The sequence below is a fragment of the Aythya marila genome, assembly GCF_965140915.1.
Source record: "Aythya marila genome assembly, chromosome: 4".
Lineage (NCBI taxonomy): Eukaryota > Metazoa > Chordata > Aves > Anseriformes > Anatidae > Aythya > Aythya marila.
The window spans coordinates 20,391,151-20,411,772 of record NC_139045.1 but is presented as its reverse complement, the minus strand read 5'-3'; the positions used below and the strand labels follow the sequence as shown (position 1 = coordinate 20,411,772).

Here is a 20,622-nt window from a genome sequence, read left to right as displayed (position 1 = left end):
TTTCATCTAGACCTCAAAGGCTTCAAGTGAAAGCAGCCTGGAAATGGGCGGCACCTGCGATCGAGTCTGCTTACGTCTGCCATCGGTGTTTGGAGTGCTCCGCAGTGCTTTGCAGGGCGGCCACACAAACGATCCTCTGTTTCAGGAAGGAGGTAAACAGTGAACTCTGCTGCTATCGTTTCAGTCATGCATGGATTGAGACACAGCCAGAACAATAGGCCTGGGATAGCAGAAACTTGCCTCTTCACTTTTACACTTCTCCAGATCCCATCCTGGGGCTCCAGGGGTCTGTGCCGTTTTGCTCCCGTCTGGTGCAGCGCCCTTGCACACAGACAGGTTGCTGTTCCGTGCCAGTGCCTGCACTCACATCCACATTAGAGTCTAATTTCCCAATTTAAGCTTGATGACACAACAGTTTTATTCCTCTACTGTCTTGATTCAGCTGCAGGCCTGATTATAAGTGATTCGCCTTATAACAGGTGGGGGGCAGCTCCTGCACTGAGGGGATGCAGGCATCAGCCCAGCCAGGGAGCATGCAGAGCCCCGAGCAAGCTCTGCTCAGAGCTCACCACTCACCACACGTGGCATGAAAGGAACATAAACAGGAAGCACAAAGCCACAGGAAATTAGACTACTGAAGTTTCACTGTTCATAGAAGCATTATTTTTAATATTTCTATTGCCATGTCTCGTGTCAGGAGAGAGCGTTCGACTTCTCACTCTGCTCAGGCCTTGGGAAAGAGAAAAATTGGTCCCTTCAGGTGCTGGGTTGTTTTCCAGCCTGATCCTCACAGTGTTATAACGTGGTAACCCCGATCCCTATCTATTCACATCAGGGGCGCTGAGATCCTGCCCCAGGCACAGCTCCAAGCAGAGTACTGCGCTGGCTCCATGGCAGTATTTGAGCCAATTTCTTCAGAGCTGGATGTCCGTGAAATTTGCTGCTGTCACTGCTGTTGTGTGTGCTCAGGGGTCAGCAGTAAGGCACACCTCACCTGCATTTCAGTCATCAGGACAAGGTCAATAACTGCTATTTTGTTCTGAAGTAAGGGGGAGAAAATATGAGCTTTGTGGTATTTTTCAGAGTGCTCATTTTAATCCTTCATATTTTTGTTTTCATTATTCTCTCAGCAGAATTCCAGCATCTATATATTACATGGATGAGCAGTTTTCCCCCAAATCCTCAGGCTTTACATGGTAAATGAGCCACTTATCTCCTCCCGTTGTCCTTGCACATCTCATCTCCAGGATTCCTTCATCCACAACCACAGATTCGGCTCCATCCCCTACTGATGGACCCACTGTCTGCTCCAGACGTAATTCTCCTGCCATACTATAAAACAGGCAGTCCCCCCGATGATTCCTCTTGTCAGCAAAAAGCTTAATGTTGATAAAATATGAGTCCTCGTCTTCCTTCTAGAGCTTCCTCTGTGCCTGCTCAGTGACCACTCTGGCCCTTCGGCACCCAGTTTCATCATTCTGAATATGGTTTTCTGACACAGGATGCCTCTCTTGGCTTTCGAGGCCTTTCCTGGTGCCTGTTGTCCAGTGAAGCCACCTCTGCTCCTCCGCTTTGTTCCCAGCTGCCACTCGCACTTGGAAGATGCTGTGGAGAGGCATCTTGCGCAGCTCCTGGCTACCTTCTAATTTCTCCTTAAAACTCTTCAGTGTTTTCTTCACAGAAAACCTCATGGCAGATTACTGCCTCTTGCACTGCCCAGCACCATCTCCCTGAACCCTTTTCCTTTCTCTCTGGACCTACCTGGCTTGAGTCCCTCACTTGTGAGGTCTCTGAGGCTGCAACGTGGGAAGGTTTGGGCCTTCCCAGGAGGCATTAGCTTTCCTCTGCTCCTGCCCAAACTCACAGTCAGCCCTTCCCAGAGCCCTGCTGCGCCTGTCCTGCATGCTGCCACAGCTATTGCTGTGCCCTGACCTGCTCCATCGCCCACCTCTTGCACTTCTTCCCCTCCGCCTTTTCCCTGCCTTTCTCCCAAGCCCCATCACACACCGCCAGGGGGACACAGACCAGCACTGACACACCTGGAGGTTTTTACTTCTGTTATTTAGTGCACTCCCCTGTTTTTATGGTTTTGCTCCTTTTTCCTTGCAGGTTTGTGTGTCTTGGCTCTGAGCTCAGCCCACCCCATACCTGCAGGATGGTTGCCACCCTGAAGGCTTGCAGCGACCACCCTCCCTCCTCCTCAATTTTCCCTGCTCTCTGGCCTCTTCCCCCTTGTCCTGCACCCCCTGTTTTGTAAGCCAGGCTGCTTCCTCCTTCCCCCCCTCCCTGGGAGCATTTTCTGAGCATTTTTTTAGCCACTTCCCCTTTTCAGGCTTGACGTGCACCCGGAGATTAACGAGCACGCAGCATCCTGGGCACACACTGGAGTAACCCCCTGCCTCCAACTGCCTGCCACAGCACATTTTAATCTCATCAACAACTGCACAAACTATTTATAATCAGCTCTCTGATTACATTCCTAAGGTCAGCATCCAGCCTGAAAGACTTGGAGCAGCCCATAGTCTGCTGCAGAGCCCCCCGTCCCCCTGGGGAGAGCTTGCAGAGCTGCTGCAAGGTGCCCGGCTGCTGGAGCCCCAGGTGCCACCTCGCCCTTGGTGTCCCCCCTCTCGCTGCCCCAGCTCGTCCCACTGCATCTCCCCTGGTGGCTCTGGGCTGTGGAAAGAGGAGGTACCTTCGGGGAAAGCTGATTAAAAATACCCATGCTGGCATGCCCAGCAGGTCAAGCCTGCGCTATGGTCTGCACACCGTACACCCCAGCAAGGGGTGTTTATGCTGTCCCCGTGGGGGGCATGGGCAACCCAGGAGCAGAGCCCGCAGGTGCCCTCACAGCTCCCTGCGTGTCTTTTTTAGCCAGTTCCAGCACGACCCCAAACCCTGCTGTTTCTCAGTGAGACTGGGAACCGAGGCCCTCAAAGGTATCTCTGTCATGGCAAGCAACAATTACACATGGGCCACAGAAAAGACTGTCCTTGTCCCTTTGGCCACCCTCCTCCTCACCACCCCTGCTGCAAATATAGCTGGGCTGCCCCTGCCACTCGCCCTAACCCTGCAGAAACCAAGCCCAGCACAACACAAGGAAGCCATACCGCTCCAGCTGGCCTTGGCAAGCAGGTTGCCGTCAGCTGAGGGCTGTGGGGTTCAGGCAGTCCTTTGTGGAGGTGGTGGCTCCTGGGATGGGGGCGAGGCAGAGCATCGGTCCCAAAGCTGATCCAGCCAGCTGAGCTCATGAATTGTCTCCCTGTGGTGTCTGGGCACCTTTTGGGCTTGGCTTTAGAAACCCATGGTCCTTTGGAGAAATGCAAGAGCTGCCTCTTAGAACTGGTCTACAGCTGGACCAGAATGCTCCAGTACAGCTGGGTGCCAGTCAGAGAGGGGTTATACATCACATACAGCCCTTGGGAGGGCAACAGGCATAAAATACAGTGAGAAGTGAAAGCAGGGGAAGAGCCTGGTTTGCATTTTGCAGCTGGATGCTTTCCCTCGGTAGCACCAGGCAAGGAAGGTACAGGCCCGCTGAGAGCAGCCTAGTGCTGCTGGAGACTCGGTGAAGCTGCTGCCTTCCCTCACTGCTTCTCTGGTCTTCCGCACACCTCAGAAGACATTTTTCATTATAATAGGGTCACGTAATCTTATGCATACCCAATGGTGGGCAGGCAAAGGCTAGCCAATAATTAGGGTCCTCAGGTGAATGTATGTCTGCATTAAATGTCAGGCCTGAGGCGTGGAGGGGCCGCAGCTCACCTGGGGTTGTTGATTGCCTTCTGAGGTCTTTGTATTAATAAAGGGCACGGAGAGGGCTACACATGTGGGGCCACCAGCCTCACCTGCAGTCTGGCCAGCAGGGCCAGGAGAACCACAATGCTGGGCACAGGAACCAGCTGGGGAGGAGGAGGCACAGAAGGGTTCAGGGCCTTTGCAGTAGGCCTTTACCTCATTAAGGTTTACCTCGTTAAGGTCTGCTGCTAACGAGGCAAGGTTTACCTCCCTTCAGCCAGCCTTCTTGTAGGGTGCCATGCAGGAGAGGTGTGGGCTGTGTGTTTGAGGAAGCTGCTTTCAGCTGAATGGGACTAAAAGGGAACCCAAAGCGTTCTCATTTTGGTACCAGAAGTTGAAAGGGAAAGAGGAAACTCCGGTGTCTGTTAAGAAGGATCCTACAAAACCAAATTCCTCTGTAAGGCAGCTGCCAAAGTTTAGTTTTAACTATGTTTTTGTGCAGAAAAGTGTAAACTGCACAGTGCTGGTGGTTCCCACTGCTCTCCTTAGATGGTGACAGGGTTATTTCTTAATGACCATGAAGGGCTGTGGCAGTACTCTTCATCCCCAGGCCCACCCTTGCATCAGAGACTCTCAGACCACTCAGCTAATATTGCTATTTTAGGTATACAAAGGAAAACCTGCTACCTGATCCTTTTTAAAGGTAATTAGACAACTTTGAATGGTCTGTTTCTGTACACAATTTAAATCCAGGTGAACCAATTAATATCATCTAGGTCGGTCTTCTACACCTCACGCTACTGAATTTCACCAGCTGAGCCTACATAAAGCTCAACATCTTCAGTGAGACGGAAACTTTGTGGCCTTGTGTGTGCAGCAAGCAGAGGCAGAGCACCATCACTGGCCAAAACAAGTCCTCTGAGCTCTGGGAGCAGCAGCTGTGAGTTACTGAGGCCGATTCAGAGTCTTGCCTGCAAGCACTAAACAAAACAAAATACTTTTGGTAAATGAATACTGTGCATCTTTATTACTTCTGAGGCACTTTAATTATGAGACTGACTTCATGACATAACATTTTGGTCTCTAGCAAGGAAAAAAAAATGTTTTATTTGGTTGGAAATGTTAGGTGTTAATTTTAGTTTTATGGTCATCCAGGAAAGTCCCAACTACTGAATTAGATTTTGAAGGCTCACAGACATAAATATAATATTTGAGAGCTTACAAAGCAAGTTTTCCTCTCCATGTGTTTTCAGCAATTGCCTTTCATGATGCAGGCAAAACAAGTTATTGCACCATCCTTCTGTTTAAAGACCATCACCACAGGTATGGCAGGAGATTTTTTTTGGTGGGATGCATTTTTAAATTATTAAATATTACAACACTCTCCATGCATCGGTGGTCTGGCAGCATCCACAGTGGGAGATGCTTTGTATTTGGGAGTGTCCTCTGGGTGGGTCTAGAGACAGCCCCTTTTGGCCTTAAAACGAGCTGATTCAGTTCTGCTTGAATATGTGATGAGAAAGGCAGGGGGAGGTTTTCTTGGCCATTGATGATGTGATGTTCCCGTGTTCTTTGTGATGCGAGTCCCCGGCAGCAATAAACACCCAGGCCGACAGAAAGCAGCCACTGGGAGGTGTGAGAGGGTTGCGTCATGCAGGAGGGTTTCGGTTTTGTTTTCAAATTGTCCATTAATGTGAGTTTTGTGGGTTATTGCGCTATCTACAGTGACACCCCGTGGTGATGAAGCAGTAGTTTGGCTCTGAACCTTGGTGGCAAGAGAAAGAGTTGTTCTGCTATGACTGTCCTGCTGCAGACAGTCACCAACAGGAGCAAATATACCACTGAGAGGGAGTTTTTCCTTGGATTAAGTATAATTCCTTACAGGGTATAGGGAGAAAACTCTTCTGCTGTTATCCTTTACTACCCATACTGTTAATATTTCTAGAAGTGATTTTGTATGCCTACTGCCCAGCCTCAGCAGTAAATAAACAAATAATAAGCTTGCATTAACAAATATAATTTGAATATAAAAAGCTATTTGCTATCAAAAACATTACAGTATATGTGTCCAGAAAAAGTGAGCCAGTGTATTTGGAGTTTTGAATGATTTGAATTCTGCTTTATCAAGATAACTTATTTTTAAGCTATCAAAAATAATACAAAGGAGTGGCTAATGGGAAGCTTTGCTGCATCCTTCAGCTACCTGAAAGGCATCTACAGCATCAGTGGAACCAAGTCTTTTACAGGTGCCATAGCAAGAGGCAACAGCCACAGACTGCAGCTTGGGAGGGCTGGGATGGATGCTGTGAATGCCATGGGGGCTGTTTTGGTTTTACACACTGTCCCAATTTCACCTGTTTGACTAGATTGTGTTTTTTCCAGTTACCATGACCTTAGTTTACAAGCTCTATCCAGACCTAAAATCCTCCTTGCCAGATGGTGTTCAAGGATGTTCTCACCTCCACCCTTCTCCACCTGGCTCTTTCTCTGCCCTTAAGCTACACTTGTGGGAACACCAGCTCTTGGCTAGAAGTAACCCCAAAGCCTTCCTGTCTCCATGGAGCAATTTACTCACCTGGAGTGAAACACAGCTCTTGTACTGAGAGGAAAGGATCAATGGGAACATGTGTCTTGCCCTAAGCCCTACCTATACATCTTCCTAAATATCCTAAATTCATTGCAGCTTAGCTTTGACTTTGTTTTTCTCTATTTTAGTGAACACTAGAAAAGTTGTAGAATCACTTTTCCTTTAGAGATCTCCTTTAATCCAAAATAGGATTAATGTCTGTAATGACAACTTCAATAGGCTAAGTCTTGTGAGGCAGGATTATGTAATAGTTCTGATATACAACAGAATCTGAATTACACAAGGTTTCTCGTGAAGGATCCTGAGGCAGTTGCTGGTGGTTTTATTCTAATATTGTAGGACTGCAAAGGACGGAGTTGGGATTTACCTGGGATTTCACCACAACATAGCAAAGACGAGACTAGAGCCCATACATCCAGTTTCTGCTTGCAAAAGCTGAGTGCGATTCTGCAATATCCTCAGGACCTGGGGACAGCAGAGCTCCTCCAGTCAAAGCAGCTATTTTGGAGTAGTAGTTGTGGGGCTGAAATACCTCTGCAGTAAAAACAGTGCCCAGATTTCAACAGAATGTCTGACTGATCAAACTAACTGCCAGACTCCTTCTCTTTCTTCGCTTTCCCCTGTGATTGAAATGCTACTGCTTTAGCTGGGACAGAACATATGATTGTATACAGCTCAGAAAAAACACGGTGCTCTAAGTACTAAGCTTTGTTACTGCTTAGCGAACTTGTTTCTGTTTAAATAAACACAGCTGACTTTGGATGCATAATGCAAGGCTTATGCATTTTGGGACACTTGATTTTTATTGCTGCTAATCATGGCTCAAGAAGTTAACGTGGCGGCTGAGGGTTTGACTTGTTTCTTTATAGCAGACTTGAGGGGAATTCATATTTCTTTTTACATAATAACTCCATATTACTTGTGCTACAGCATTCATATCACCTTTCAGGCTTCCCTACCCCTGCCTTTTTTGGGGGAAGGAGGGGCAGGTGTCAGATGAAACAAAAATGATTTAAGAGTGCAATCTTAGTTAATTATGCAAAAGATGGATGTGCTGCACATTCAATCTGCTATTAATCAGCTATTTTAGGACAGGAACACAATACCTGCCAAGCAAATTTAAAGGGAGAACTATATCAAACTTCACAGATGTCAATACTTCATGAGGTAGAGAAAAAAGATAAATGAATACTTCAAGAGAAACACAAGTCATGGAAAAATGGGACTAAAGAGCATGAAGAAGGATCAAGATCAGAAAGATCAAGACCTTTTCAAATCCAAGGGAAGAGCATACTCAGTGACAGGACTTTTTCACAACAAAAATACCCTAAGAATTCAGGGAACATTCCTGTTCCCAGTCACTCTGGAGTAGAGTAACAGAACTATCAGCCACTTCAGGCATCTCACTGTGCAGCTGCTTGTTGCAATTCACAAACTATATGAAGAATCCTACACATGGGTTTTTGTGTTATTTTTTTTAAGTATGTTTGTACAGGTCCTACTTAGTTTTTCCATAGAAGCATGGGTAATAAATCTGCCTGAAACTTAAACTTCAATCAGCTAAGACAGACTATACCTCTCTCACAAAACATTTCTGAAAGAGACATAGATGAGGTTCCTCCTATTCAGCAAGCAGTCAGAGTGCTTATCTACAATGTTTAAAATTGCCTCCTCTATAACTTTTGAACCTGCATTCCCCATGTCTCAGTCACTACACTCACCACCTGGCTATAACAATGCTTTAAAGAAACTTCCCTTCAAATTTACGTGTTAAGGCGGATGGGGAAGAAAAGAGAAAGCAGTGTTTTGAGAAAAACAGATGTAATTCAAAGTTAAAAATAATTTGCAAAAACTATCAGATCCTAAACAAATAATACATATAGAAAAACATTATACAATTGAGATAACAATATTTAATTTAAGTTAAAAAATCCAAATGCCTCTGGAAGCAACTAATTTGCTAACATTGTTTATGCTGCATAATTTCAAGTTTCAAGTTTTGTTTTGTAAGCACCCTATAGTCATTTACCATTGTCTTCCTTTATTCATCATAAGACTGCCACAAGCTGAAACATCACCAAAACATTTTTTTTTTTTTTACAATTTACTAAAAGCCTATTCCACAAAATTCAGTCAGAATCAAGAGATTTCAATTTACTATTTGTTAACATACTTCAGCTAAAGTCTTATAAAAGACATGAATAATTAACCCAATTGATAATAGACAAAGGAAATTTCTCCAGTACCATGTATCTTGGTTTTCATAAAGATTATATGTGGTATGTGCGCAGCAGAAAGCAGACCTACACTAATTTATGCCCCAAAAGAGGAAATCAGACTACTCAGAATGCAGACTTCCTTTTGCACTGAATCTTGTGGCCTCAAATATGACCAAATTGCATTAGGCATCCTTTCCTAGGGAGATAAAAAAAATTTTTGGAAGACTGGTCCCTTAGTCACTCTGCTTCAAGGCCAGAAATACAAGATTTATTTTGAAACAGATACTGTGTTGATAAAATTACTTTACCTGATACTTCATACTACAAATCATTAGAAAATAATCAGGACAAAGTTGAATTTATTCTACATATGCTTTCTAATTGTATGTAAAAAATGAAATGACCAATTTCCACAGTTTGTTTCTTAAGTTATAAAATATGTTCAGGCTAGTTTATAACCTAGACTACAAAAAACATGATTTTTTAAAAACGAAATGTGTGATGACACTTATCATATTGCCATGATCAGCAAACATACCACATTCAGAATCTTCTTATTGGCAAAGATATGGAACCAAACTATATTTACAAGAACCGTTTCTTTTCTCTGCTCCTTTTTCAAACGAAATGTAGCACCAAGTAGGTCTCATTAAGTGATTTGACCTTTTTTTCCCTGTCTCTTCTTCCTGATTATTCCAGATTATCAGATCACTATTTTCAAACTTGCCTGTGCTTCAACTACTCAGTTTTGCATTTCTAACATATCCATACTATGGTTTACTTCTAATATTGGACATATCTAATTTTAAGATAGTTCATTATTCCACACACAGTAGTGAACAGTAATTCAGATTTAAAAGTGGTATTCCATATTAAAACAGTGTATAAATTACAGATAAAAACGTGAACTGAGAAATTGCAAGGTGCAATTCTTCTAGCAACGGAAGTAAAATTCTTTGGTGAGCATAGAGACAATGCACGGAATCTGTTTCTTGGCATTAAAATCCGGCCGATTGGAGTAGGATTCGTATTCCGACACTCTGCGATTTACACGTGTTAAAATCTGCATGAGTTCAAGTTTCCTTGCATGTTCCTTCAGCACCCTACACAGAGACTGAATAAACCAGGAGCCTTCAGCTGCATTCCTCCAGGAGTAATAGCCTGTGGAAGACAGAGAGACCAAAATGATCAGATGTAGCAGCCTCTGACACAGGACAGGATAGCAATTAGCAGAACAATGTAATGTATCCAATACTAGTTAAGGTTTTAAAATAAACAGATAAAAACCCAAACCACTAATCAACTATTAGATTTAACAGTCTCTTCAAATTTCAACCCAAAAGATTTTTCTAACCATCTCATTCTTTTCTAATCTAAGAAAATGTTAAGTAGGTGGAAAATCAAAACTACCTTCTGCTCCAACAGCCTTGGCCATTAACCATTTATTATTTTATCATGCTGTACACATATATGAAGGAACAGACATAGGACAGACAGAGCCAAGATGCAAAATGGATTTCAGCAACACTATCTTCAGGTCTACATGCATGAATTGAAGACTGGAGCTTATTTCTGGTAACTCATGATGTAATGGGCATACTAAGGGCTCCGTCACCACTGCTATGCTTACGATGAAAGTAGAGCTGACAGACAGATAATATGCTGCTGTTTATCACCATTTCTGTATATACATCTTTAGATGTCCAACAGCTCTTTTCTTTCAGAATTAATAATACCATTTGTTTCCTGCTGTTAACTTATTTGCATAACTCAGACTAACTAAATTTACAGCAAATGAATGTTTGAGGGTTTGCCAATGAGGAAGATGTATAATCAGATTATTTTTTGTAGGAACTGAAAGTAACAACTACCTCAAAAAGAAATTAAATCAAGGAGAAGAAAAGATAGAAGGAAGAAAATTTGAATTTTCAAATTTATATTTTCAAACAAATGAAATAATCAGATACCAAATGGACAAAACTGTAAATTGCCATGCTCAGTACAATATATCAATATAAGCTGATATATAGATACAGTTTCAGAAATGAGGATTTTCTTTGCAAGTTTCTCACCTGGAGCAGTAGAATATGCATATAGGAAGTCTGCTTCTACAGGTATTTTCTGACACATCATTTCATCTGGTCCACTGTCTGCCTCAATACCAGAATCTAGTTCTGTCCCTCTACAAGCCTATTTGTTGGAAAGAAGAGTGGAAAATAAAATATAAATGAGAAAAAGGCAGTGATAACAATGATCAGAACAATGATTTATTTTTTTTTTCCAGCTTTGAAGAGTATTAGACTAACCAGATTCAGAAGAAAAGAATCAAGCATTTATTTAAATTAACTGCGCAGTTTGGTTAAAATAGATATTCATTCAAAAGTACATTCAGAAACTCACTAAAATATTCGCTAGCATTGAAAAAGATTTTGCATTACCTTAATTCATAAGAATTTCAGCTATAACAAATGCTGCCTATCTCAGAGGGCGGACTGCATCAATACCAAACCTGAAGAGAATCTTATTCTGCAAGTAATTCCATTTAAAGCAACTTTAGGAATAATTAACTTTTTTGTACTTGTAACTAATGGGAATTTGTTTTGAAGTGTTCTTATGATTCGAAGATCTTTGTTCAGTTTTACATCACCTGAATGAAGAAGAGTTTGGGTTTTCCTGCTAAACTTCTGCACTTGTCACCTCTGAAAAGACTAGTTAGTGCCTTCAGTTCAAGGGGGCCATCTGTACCATAGATGAGTCCTTCTTCACCATGGCTTAGCAACACACAAACAAAACTGCATCGCTTACTGTGATCTTCTTCAGAAACTTGGAAGAAAAGAGAAATATCATAACTTACTGCATTTACCCAAAAGCTTTGAACATTTGGTATTTCCTATATGACAGAACTCATTAAATTAAGAACAACTATTCCTACACGTAGAAACCTCAAACCAGTTTCACTTCTGAACAAAAGGAGCCAGCCCACTTTACTTCAGAAGTTTGAACACAGAAGTCCCTAAATCAAAGGTCTGCCCTACCCATTGTAAAACATGGACACAAAACTAGGCCATGAACACGGTGAGGAGACGACAGTGTCTTGAAGTCCAGACGGTACACCTCACTCATACAGTAATGGTATATGGGATCAGACTGATTGGGAAGTTCCGAGTTTTGGAAAAGGATAGGGAAGCCTTGTCTCTCTTTCCAGTCTGGGACACTTTAACGGCTTGGATTACATGGGAACTGAACATAGCATGAAAGTTATGGCTGCTGGGGGACCTACGTACTACAATTATATGCTCCTCTCTGCTCTTGCCCTCTAGTAGTAAAGTCTAGCAACATTATTCAGGCCTCTGAGTTCTGTACCTGAAGACCTTTAAGCTTGCTATAGAGCAATTATAGATTTATTTTTTCATCTTGTAGTATGTAAAAAACATGTAACAGATGTTCTATGATGTATTTTGTTGCCTGAATTTGATGACCAAGACAATTATTTTAAATATATGAAAAGATACAAAAAAAAAAAAAAGGTTTAAATGAAGGGATCCAAAAGGATTTTTTTTAGTTGGAACCTCAAGTAAATATAAGAGTTTGTAGATGAAAAATATCCCCAAAACAGAAATGTTCTGTTCTAGAACTTACTAAAATACTGAATTTCTACTTCGGAAAATATGAACTATTTTTTATTTTTCCTCACATGAAACACACACTTAAGTATTTCTATAATCTAAAGACAAGAACTGCATCTAGAAGAGTCAGAAAAGGCTAGTTTGGTGTAATCAGGCTGTAGTATTTATTGTACGTTTGGAGGCCTTATACCACAGGTAAGACAGAAGCCTGGAATCAGAGAAGATGACTTTCCACTTCCAGCTACTGTCAACACACAGGCGTCAAATTAACCGTGCCTGGAAGCCTTCTTTGGCACTAAAGGGTCTATATCTGTTTTAGCAAACATGCAAATTTAAAAATGGGGATTGCTGCAGACTAATTGGCTGTTGGGAATAATCCCTGGAACACTTTCACTGCTGAACTGTGACCAGGAACAGCCCAGGAGAGTGCAAACAGGCACAAGCCGCAGTTGTGCCAGAGAACCTTCTGACAGTTAACTAGAGTAGACTGCATTCCAGGGCTATGGAGCACCATTTAATTTGGTGGCCTAGATATAGCCAGCTCCAAACAAAACAGGATTAACACAAACAATAGCATAAAGTTCTTGCCTGAGATAAAGATGTTTTGATTCACAACTCAAACAAAACATGAGTTACTTCTCTTTTAGAGTAATTCAGTCCACACACCATCAGTTTTGGCCCCTTGATCACAATATACCTCCTGGGTCACACCACTAAGCATATAGCACAGAACCCTTCTACCCAATTCTACCCAAAAAACAGGATTCTTTCCAACTCACAGAGGTTCAGTGATCCAAAGGTCGGAAAATAAATCAGCCTGCATTAAAGTTGCAGCATGTTTTTCCATCCCTCTTTAGAAGACAAGAAAGGAAGACGAGACTGAGACAGTCATGGCACAAAAGATGGAGAAACGACAAGGATGAAAAAACATAAAAACAATGACGTACACATTATCTTTAGCAATAAATCATGGGGAGATGTGAAATATTATGTTAAAGAACAATAAGAGAAGATATTTGAAGGCTAGAGGTGTTTTTGAAAACAGCGGGGGATTTAACATGCATTCATATCATATGATAACTTACCATTTTTCAAAACTTTAATAATGTCCCTGCATGAAAGATCATTGCTAAGCTTGGTTTTATATCCCAGCTTCATGAAAACTTCTCTGACGCTTGCAGCATCTACATCCGTACCCGAACGAGATGACAGTCCTATACATAAAAGACACATGCTATTTTGATATGATATAGATAAAATGCTCTAAGACAGACAAATTATTCTCTCTTATACCTGCATCAGTCTAGAATAATATTCCATTATTGCAGATCCACTCTAATAGAAAAACAGTGTGTTGTCACACATGCACACCCCTCCCCTCTCTGTATCTGTTTCGTAATTTATCTATCACTTATTTTTATATCTTATATCTATAATAAGACTGAGAAAAAGATTTATATAACAGAAGTCATGACTAAAAGGCAAGACAGACTTCCACTGCCACCCGTTTTTTCTCTCCATTAAAGCTATACCCTAACATGTTCTCCCTGTGCATATTTAGATGAGTACACTGAAATGAATCACGCCCATTCAAACCATTTAATTTTAGAATGCAGTCAAAACTGGACTGCATATTTAATTCTGAAGAATAATACATGCCATCACTTTATCTGAAATAGGGAAAAATAAATAAAAAATGGAAGGTATTACCGGTATCTTTGTGGAAGTTCTTATTGTTTATTATAACACATTCTCCCATCTCTGGATAATCCATTCTGTAGCTGTAGTCTGGCAGAATTCCTGAGTCCATAGACTTGCTAGCAGGTAGATTAATTCTATACACAAATCAGACAACCTTTAAGTGTTACTTTTTGTTCTCTCTTCACTATTTTCTAATATATATAAGTAAATAAATTATTATTTTAGCAAAAACAGCAGAACTGGTAAGACTTGCTTTTTGATAGAAGTTATGTCTGCGAAATCAGTGAATAGATCTGATGTAAGACAAATGAAGACTGTAGGTGCCCAGAGGTTGAAATAACCAATAGAACTGCTTTGTATAGCTACGTTCCCAAATAAATAATAATAATAAAAATGTTTCAAGCTCTGTAAAATCTACACACACAAAAATAAACAAGAGTCATCTGTATTTCTAGTAATCCTCTGTGCAACTTGTAACAAGCTTAAAATTCAAAGAATCAAGGAAACGTAGCTACAACGATAATGCCTTTGCACAGGAGAACACATAACAGTGACTTAAGGAAACCAATGATCATACCAAGAAATCTTTTTAAACTATTGCTTTTAAGCAGCTAGGTACCTGGAGGCAAGATAAATTTAAGACTGTAAGTCTAGAACTGAATTCCAAGCAAGAGCCATATTACCACCGAATTTTCACAGGTAAATATTCAAAAGCTAGAAAATTATGAAGACTCTACATGTAGCTGTAATTTTATCTCAGTGTGCACTCTAGCTACCTCGTGTCTCTGGAGCTGCTTTCAATTTTACTCAGTCAACACATACTGAAGTCAGTATGGCTTTCCTCATTTAAACACATGGGTAAGGGGTTATAAGACTGGGGCCTGTTGTCATACTGTATTTTACAATTAAAGAGTTTGTAATGCTCTTAAATCAACTTTTCACTAAAACACTAAAAAGAATGACTTCACAAACAAATCAACTTCCCAGACAGGCTGTAATTTGATCATACTGCTACACCAACGTAATGACTGTCACCAGGAAGCACAGGACTTTTCTTCCTTTCCACTGCTGTAAATTCCCCTCGCAATATTGCTTCTGCACACATAGATCTACAGCAGCTCAGTTTAAGCAACTGCACTGGCTGCTACAAGTTCAGGTGAGCACTAGAAGGAGTCCAAGAAAAGCTGTGAACATCCAGCACAGGGTGAGACAGAGAATTCTCTTTTCAAGAACAGCTAACTGCTTGGTAATACTGCTAAGCCAAATCTAACCACACCTTAAGTGTTTTTTTTTTTAGTTCCTTGTACATACATACGTCCTGTTTTGTCAGAAATGGTATATTTTCAGTGTCAGTACAACAATTTTCATATTTATTTATTTATTTATTTTAAATGATTATAGTTTAAAAGTAAAGGTGTCAATTATGGTAATAGCATTTCTTCTGCAGTTCTCATCTTCAGTTGCAGCACAAGATTCCTCAACACACATAGTGACTTAAAACAAAAAGAACCTCACTTACCCTTTGGAACCAGGGAAAGATTTTGCATCTGCCAGATCTTCCCCCAAGCGTAGTCCATCTTTTACATCTGCCATTCTGGCTCTCAATTATCAACTTGAAAACATAAGAAAACAGAAACATTAACTCCAGATTGCCTAATTTTTGTTAGGTTTCTTTAAGGCTTTGCACAGAGTGATGTTTTTTTTTTTTTTTTTTAGCATTATGGAGAAAACAGGAATGTTATGAAGGGAATATTCACACAGAGTAACTTTATGCTATAGACAAAGAAATGGAAAGACATCTTAAAAACATGCGTAAGCATCCCTAAATGCCTTAGTAGCATTTTAATACTATGAATATTATATCATATTTGGATCATTCCTTCTCAGTAAGATGAAGAAATTAAAAACCAAGCAATACAAGTTACTTGATGTGTATAAAATCACAACAAATTAGGTTTTGGGTCATAGTATTTTGAGAAATCAATCATTTCTCTGCAATCTGTTTGCACATAAAATATTACTGCATCCCATATTACTGCATCCCATCCTAATCGGTGTAAATGAAGGTAATTGCAACATAAATAATGTAAAAACCTAACAATATAACTGTAAATAGTTGGTGGAATGACTTCTGCACTGTGGACTGCTGTTGACTTTTGATCAGTATGTAGGGCAAAAAAGGATGAATGATACCAAGGCAGGAATCAATATAAAAGCACTACGCCTGCCTCCCAGTTACTCTGTGTATACTCACGAAACACATTACAGCACAGTCCCAGAATGGTTTGGGTTGGGAGGGACATTTGAGACCACCCAGCTCCACCCACTGCCATGGGCAGGGACACATCCCAGCAGCCCAGGCTGCCCAAAGCCCCATCCAGCCCAGCCTTGAAAACCTCCAGGGATGGGGCACCCACAGCTTCTCTGGGCAGCCTGTGCCAGGGCCTCACCACCCTCTGAGAGAAGAATTTCCTCCTGAAATCTAATCTAAATCTTCCCTCTTTTAGTTTAAAGCCATCACCATGTTATCTTTAACTCAGGATGCAGAAAGAGGAGGAAGCTTCATAAAGCTAAACCACCAGATCAGACAGAATAATAAATGCTTAGAAGTGAAATAAATGCTCAGACACAAGACAAGGCGCTCCAAGGTATGAATTTTAAAGAAATTTGCTGAACAGGCAGATTTTCGGTAAATAGGGATGTACACGTAACCAGCCCCATATTTATGTACCATAAATATCCCTGGGCCCACATGTTTTCTGTAGAGCAATTACTCATCAGAAGCACTAACTTGGGTATGTACAACCTTCTCTTTCCTGGTTTCTTAGAGGCATTTACCTACATTTTTAGTGGCTTCAGAAGATCTTCGAGGTTATTCTGAATACTATTGCTCTGTATCTTGGAGCACTGATGTAACTAAGAAATTTTGTTCACAGAATTATTCCAGCCTTGATAACCTTATCGTATAACAATAAAAAGGTCGTCTGACAACCAAGTTACAGAAGCATCACTTAAGCTGGTTATTTTAGAAATAAAGTTTCCGAAATACATTTTCAGTTTATATCTTCGAAATGTACTTTAAATACAACATCATTGGGTGGAAAGTAGGTCTGCGATGCTGATGTTGCCTGCCTAGCACCACGATCTGGGTTCACTTGGCCTAATTACTAAACTTGATCTCTTAGAAGTTCCCTCTGGAAACAGAGGGAGCACTCCCACAGGGAAATTCAACTACCTGAGCCCCGTGGCACCACAGTGATCCAGCCCTAAGCCTGACCATTAGGCAAGAAGCACTAGTGTTGACAGGAAATGAGTCTTGAGCAACAACCTGTGCCTCCACAGTCAGATGTAGCTGAAGAGCAGAGCTTCTGATCCCCAGGCATGGGCAGGAAAGGCTTTCATTGACAAGGATGCTACAAGTCCCCCTGGCCCAGCAGAGACCAGATTCCACAAGTTTCTGTGCCTCTTTCACCCTGTCCCTACCACGGTCATCCTTGTCTTCAGTTCCCAGCTTTCTTCAGCTCTCTGAGTCTTCTGAGCAACCCAGCCCCTCCACACTGGGAGAGACAGGGAAAAACTCGACTTGTTTGCTTGCGTGTTCTTTGCCTGCCAACAGTAACGAAGACACACACCACACAAAAAGGCACAATATCACACAGCAAGCCCATTATCTAAACCAGCCAGCAGGCGTAGCGAGAGCCGTGCTGATAGCCTGGATGACACAGTGCTCACACAGTGCCCAGCTATTCATGCAGCTCTCTGGCATCACGAAGAGCTGTGTTTAAGTATCTGGATCACTGGTGTAAGCCAGCAAATACATGACTACCTGAGCTGTGGTCACACCCTTTTTATCACATAAACCAACATGGCCTTCCAGCAACTCCCTGGAGAAAGACTTGGCTAAAGACTGGGGAAAGCTAAAAACTCTCTGCCCTACAGAGAGTGCAGAAGCATTAGGGAGGGGAAGCAGGTTGTCAGGCTGCTTTGGGTTCACGTCAGATGGGCTCCAACCAAACTGTTGCATCCCAGTAGGGACTGGTTTTGGTACTCAGTAGGTATAACAGTGCTGAACAGCAGCAGGCTTGCTGTCTACTTTTATAACACGAATGTTAACTCACGTTGCAAACAGTAAGAAACAAAGATCTTCAACATTTAAGTGTCCTTAAATCAACACTTATCTCCTTGACTCTTTTGTAACCCTAATTTAAAATTGCTCTCCCTGATCCAGTGCCAAGGAAACAATGAAGCTTGCAGAAGTGGCTAGTAGAAACTACAATTATAGTGAATTACAGTAATTTGCTTCTGAAGCATGTAAGATGCATTTTGCAGCATGATACTATATAAGTATTTCTAACTAAGAGCAATTGCTCATTATCTACAGCTTCAGTTGTTTAATGAAGCATGAAAGCCTACTGCATTCGGCTGCATCTTGAGAGGAGCTTGTCCGAGCATCTTTACAGAAGCCGGAGAGATAATGAAGAAAACCTGAATATAACACAGTAGGCATTTAAAATATGTATGCTTCATCTTCAGAATAGAGTCTGCAACTCACCTTTAACATCCACGGACTTCTGAGCACACCAAGCTGCCTGCACTTCTTCAAAGAACAAAAGGCATCCACCAAGAGGTACCTGATTTGTTGCTAGGCACAAGACGCCTGCTTTCTGCTCTCAAGCTCCAGTCAGGGTAACAGCAACGCTCTCTGGAGGATGATGCTGACTCTAACAGACTACTAAGAATTGCCTCATCTCAGCTGAGGTAATGCAGTGATATCATTCTGTCAAGCAGAATTCACATTTCCCTGCAGAGAATGAGCTCATGGTATTTAGGAACGGGGAAAAAATCAGGACAGGGCTTTATGGATTTAATCGAAAATGGTTATTCTGTTCCTTGATATTCTTTCCTCTGAAAGCTTAGGTAGGAAAAGATTTCACCTGTCAGGAGACTTAAAAATAGAAAGAATAAAAAAAAAAAAAGTAGCAAAAACAAGCAATAGCTTTTCTTTAATCTAGTAGAGTATCTAATGCAAGTTTTAGGAAGCCTACTTTAATGGTCTATTTTTCAGTATTTGAAAAAAAATATAAAAATTAAACAAACAAACCCTATGAGACAGATACAGGATGTGAAGTTGATCCTACGATGATGTTTAGAGGCACTAAGCAGTTAAAGAAAACCACAGTGCTTGACAGAGGTCCAGCACTATGCTCAGCAAGCTATGAGGAATGAACCACAATCTCCCTGTATAACAACAAAAGCAAAAACTGTATTTTGCCCTATACAAGTAGTTGTTCCAATGCTTTTATTTTGTTAGGAAGATGATAAAACAATGCGTTTACTGCAGTCTGGCCTGGACTGACTTACTCTACCTGGATCTAATGAAATTAAATTCACTTTATCATATATCACACCACTGCCATATGAGAACTATCAAGTTTCTCTTTAGAGCACTCCGTCTGAATTTTGAACCCTACGAGACAAGTTAACAATACAGTGATGAAAATACCAGAGCTTCTCAGACAAGAAAGGGAGCAAATAACTGAGCTGTCTCTAGTTACCGATACTGCCTTGAAATCTGCAAGCCAGAGTGGACAAGACAACACATGTTCACTTCACATCAGCTGCCACAAAGCACCGCTCGTAACAGTGTTAAAATGCATACCCAAAACAGAAACCAGAATCATAAAACATGCCCTCAAAGGTTACAAGGGGGCACGGTTTCCCTCCTCACGTGACTGCAATATTCTGACTACGTGACTGACAGGGGCTGAAAGCAGATATTTTGTGCACACAGAGCGCTGTGATGCTAATGCAGATATGCGAAACCAGTTATACATTGTAGAATGTACAATTATTGATAATTAGATGCTTAATGACGGAAGGAAGACATAGTGGACTGTTCAAAAAGCTAAACAGATGTGAAATGCAGCGTTATATTTCCTGTGTGGTGTTACACCACCACCAGAAGCTGCTGCCCCCGATGGGAGCGTGCCAGCTTTGTGAGGGCCCTTCCCAGTTACTTCTCTGGATGTGGCCGCTGGAAAGGGCTTGCCCTGGGCCAGCACTCTAATCTTCCAGAGCCAAGCCAAATTTAATTTATCATCGTTAGCCTGCAAAATGAGTAAGACCTGAATGTATTTGGGGAGTTGACGGAAGCCTCCCTAATTCGCCCGTCCACACCTATCAATCCATCACCACGGCGAGAGATAACGCTGTGGAGCCTGAAGCCTGACAGGGCTGTTGGGGGTACAGGTGTTATATTCCAACCTGACACTACCGGCCAGCAGGGATAACCAGAGAACAGCAACCACGGCGTGCTTTGGGCTGGGAGGGACCTTAAAGCCCAGCCAGCCATATGCAGGGACACCTCCCGCCAGCCCAGGCTGCCCGCAGCCCCATCCAGCCTGGCCCTGAGCACCTCCAGGGATGGGGCACCCACAGCTTCTCCGAGGCCGGGCGCACCTTGTGCAGGGCTCCCCATTGCCCCGCCGTCACCCTGCGGTCCCTGCCCTGCCGCGGCTCCCCGGGCCGTGCCGGCCCCCAGCGCCTCCCGCAGCGGGGCCGCCGCTGCCCCTCAGGGCGCCATGGCCGCCCCCAGCCCCAGCGCCCTGCCCGGAGCAGGCTCCCCGCCCGCCCAGCCCCTGCAGCCCCCCGGCCCCGCACCTCACCTCGGCCCCGCCGCTGCTGCTTTGTCCGGCCTCGGCCTCCTGCCCTCCTCCTGCCCTCCCTTCTTCCCTCCCTCAGCGCCTCGCTGGCT

At 42.5% G+C, this 20,622-nt stretch overlaps 2 protein-coding genes across 6 annotated transcripts in view; one reads left to right on the top strand and one right to left on the bottom strand.

Moving 5' to 3' along the window:
* PRIMPOL (primase and DNA directed polymerase) overlaps positions 1-20,622 on the top strand; it is a gene marked incomplete at its 3' end in the record, with an annotated part of 37,828 nt that continues 17,206 nt past the window's right edge. For all 3 annotated transcript variants that reach the window (XM_082758816.1, XM_082758815.1, XM_082758818.1), the window contains exon 1: positions 1-152. In XM_082758816.1, the coding sequence (XP_082614942.1) occupies positions 44-152 (109 nt within the window). In that variant the 5' untranslated portion in view covers positions 1-43. The remainder of the gene's footprint in view (positions 153-20,622) is intronic.
* On the bottom strand, positions 8,140-20,598 carry CASP3 (caspase 3). 3 transcript variants are annotated; one of them, XM_082758695.1, is made up of 7 exons: positions 20,534-20,598; positions 15,388-15,480; positions 13,878-14,002; positions 13,253-13,381; positions 11,189-11,364; positions 10,614-10,731; positions 8,140-9,702 (listed from the first exon to the last, which is right to left on the bottom strand). In XM_082758695.1, the coding sequence occupies exons 2-7, from the start codon at positions 15,459-15,461 to the stop codon at positions 9,476-9,478; spliced, it is 849 nt and encodes a 282-aa protein (XP_082614821.1). In that variant the 5' UTR covers positions 15,462-15,480; positions 20,534-20,598; the 3' UTR covers positions 8,140-9,475. The 3 variants fall into 3 exon arrangements, with proteins under 3 accessions (XP_082614821.1, XP_082614823.1, XP_082614822.1); XM_082758697.1 differs by lacking the exon at positions 20,534-20,598 and adding an exon at positions 18,421-20,225; XM_082758696.1 differs by lacking the exon at positions 20,534-20,598 and adding an exon at positions 17,197-18,350.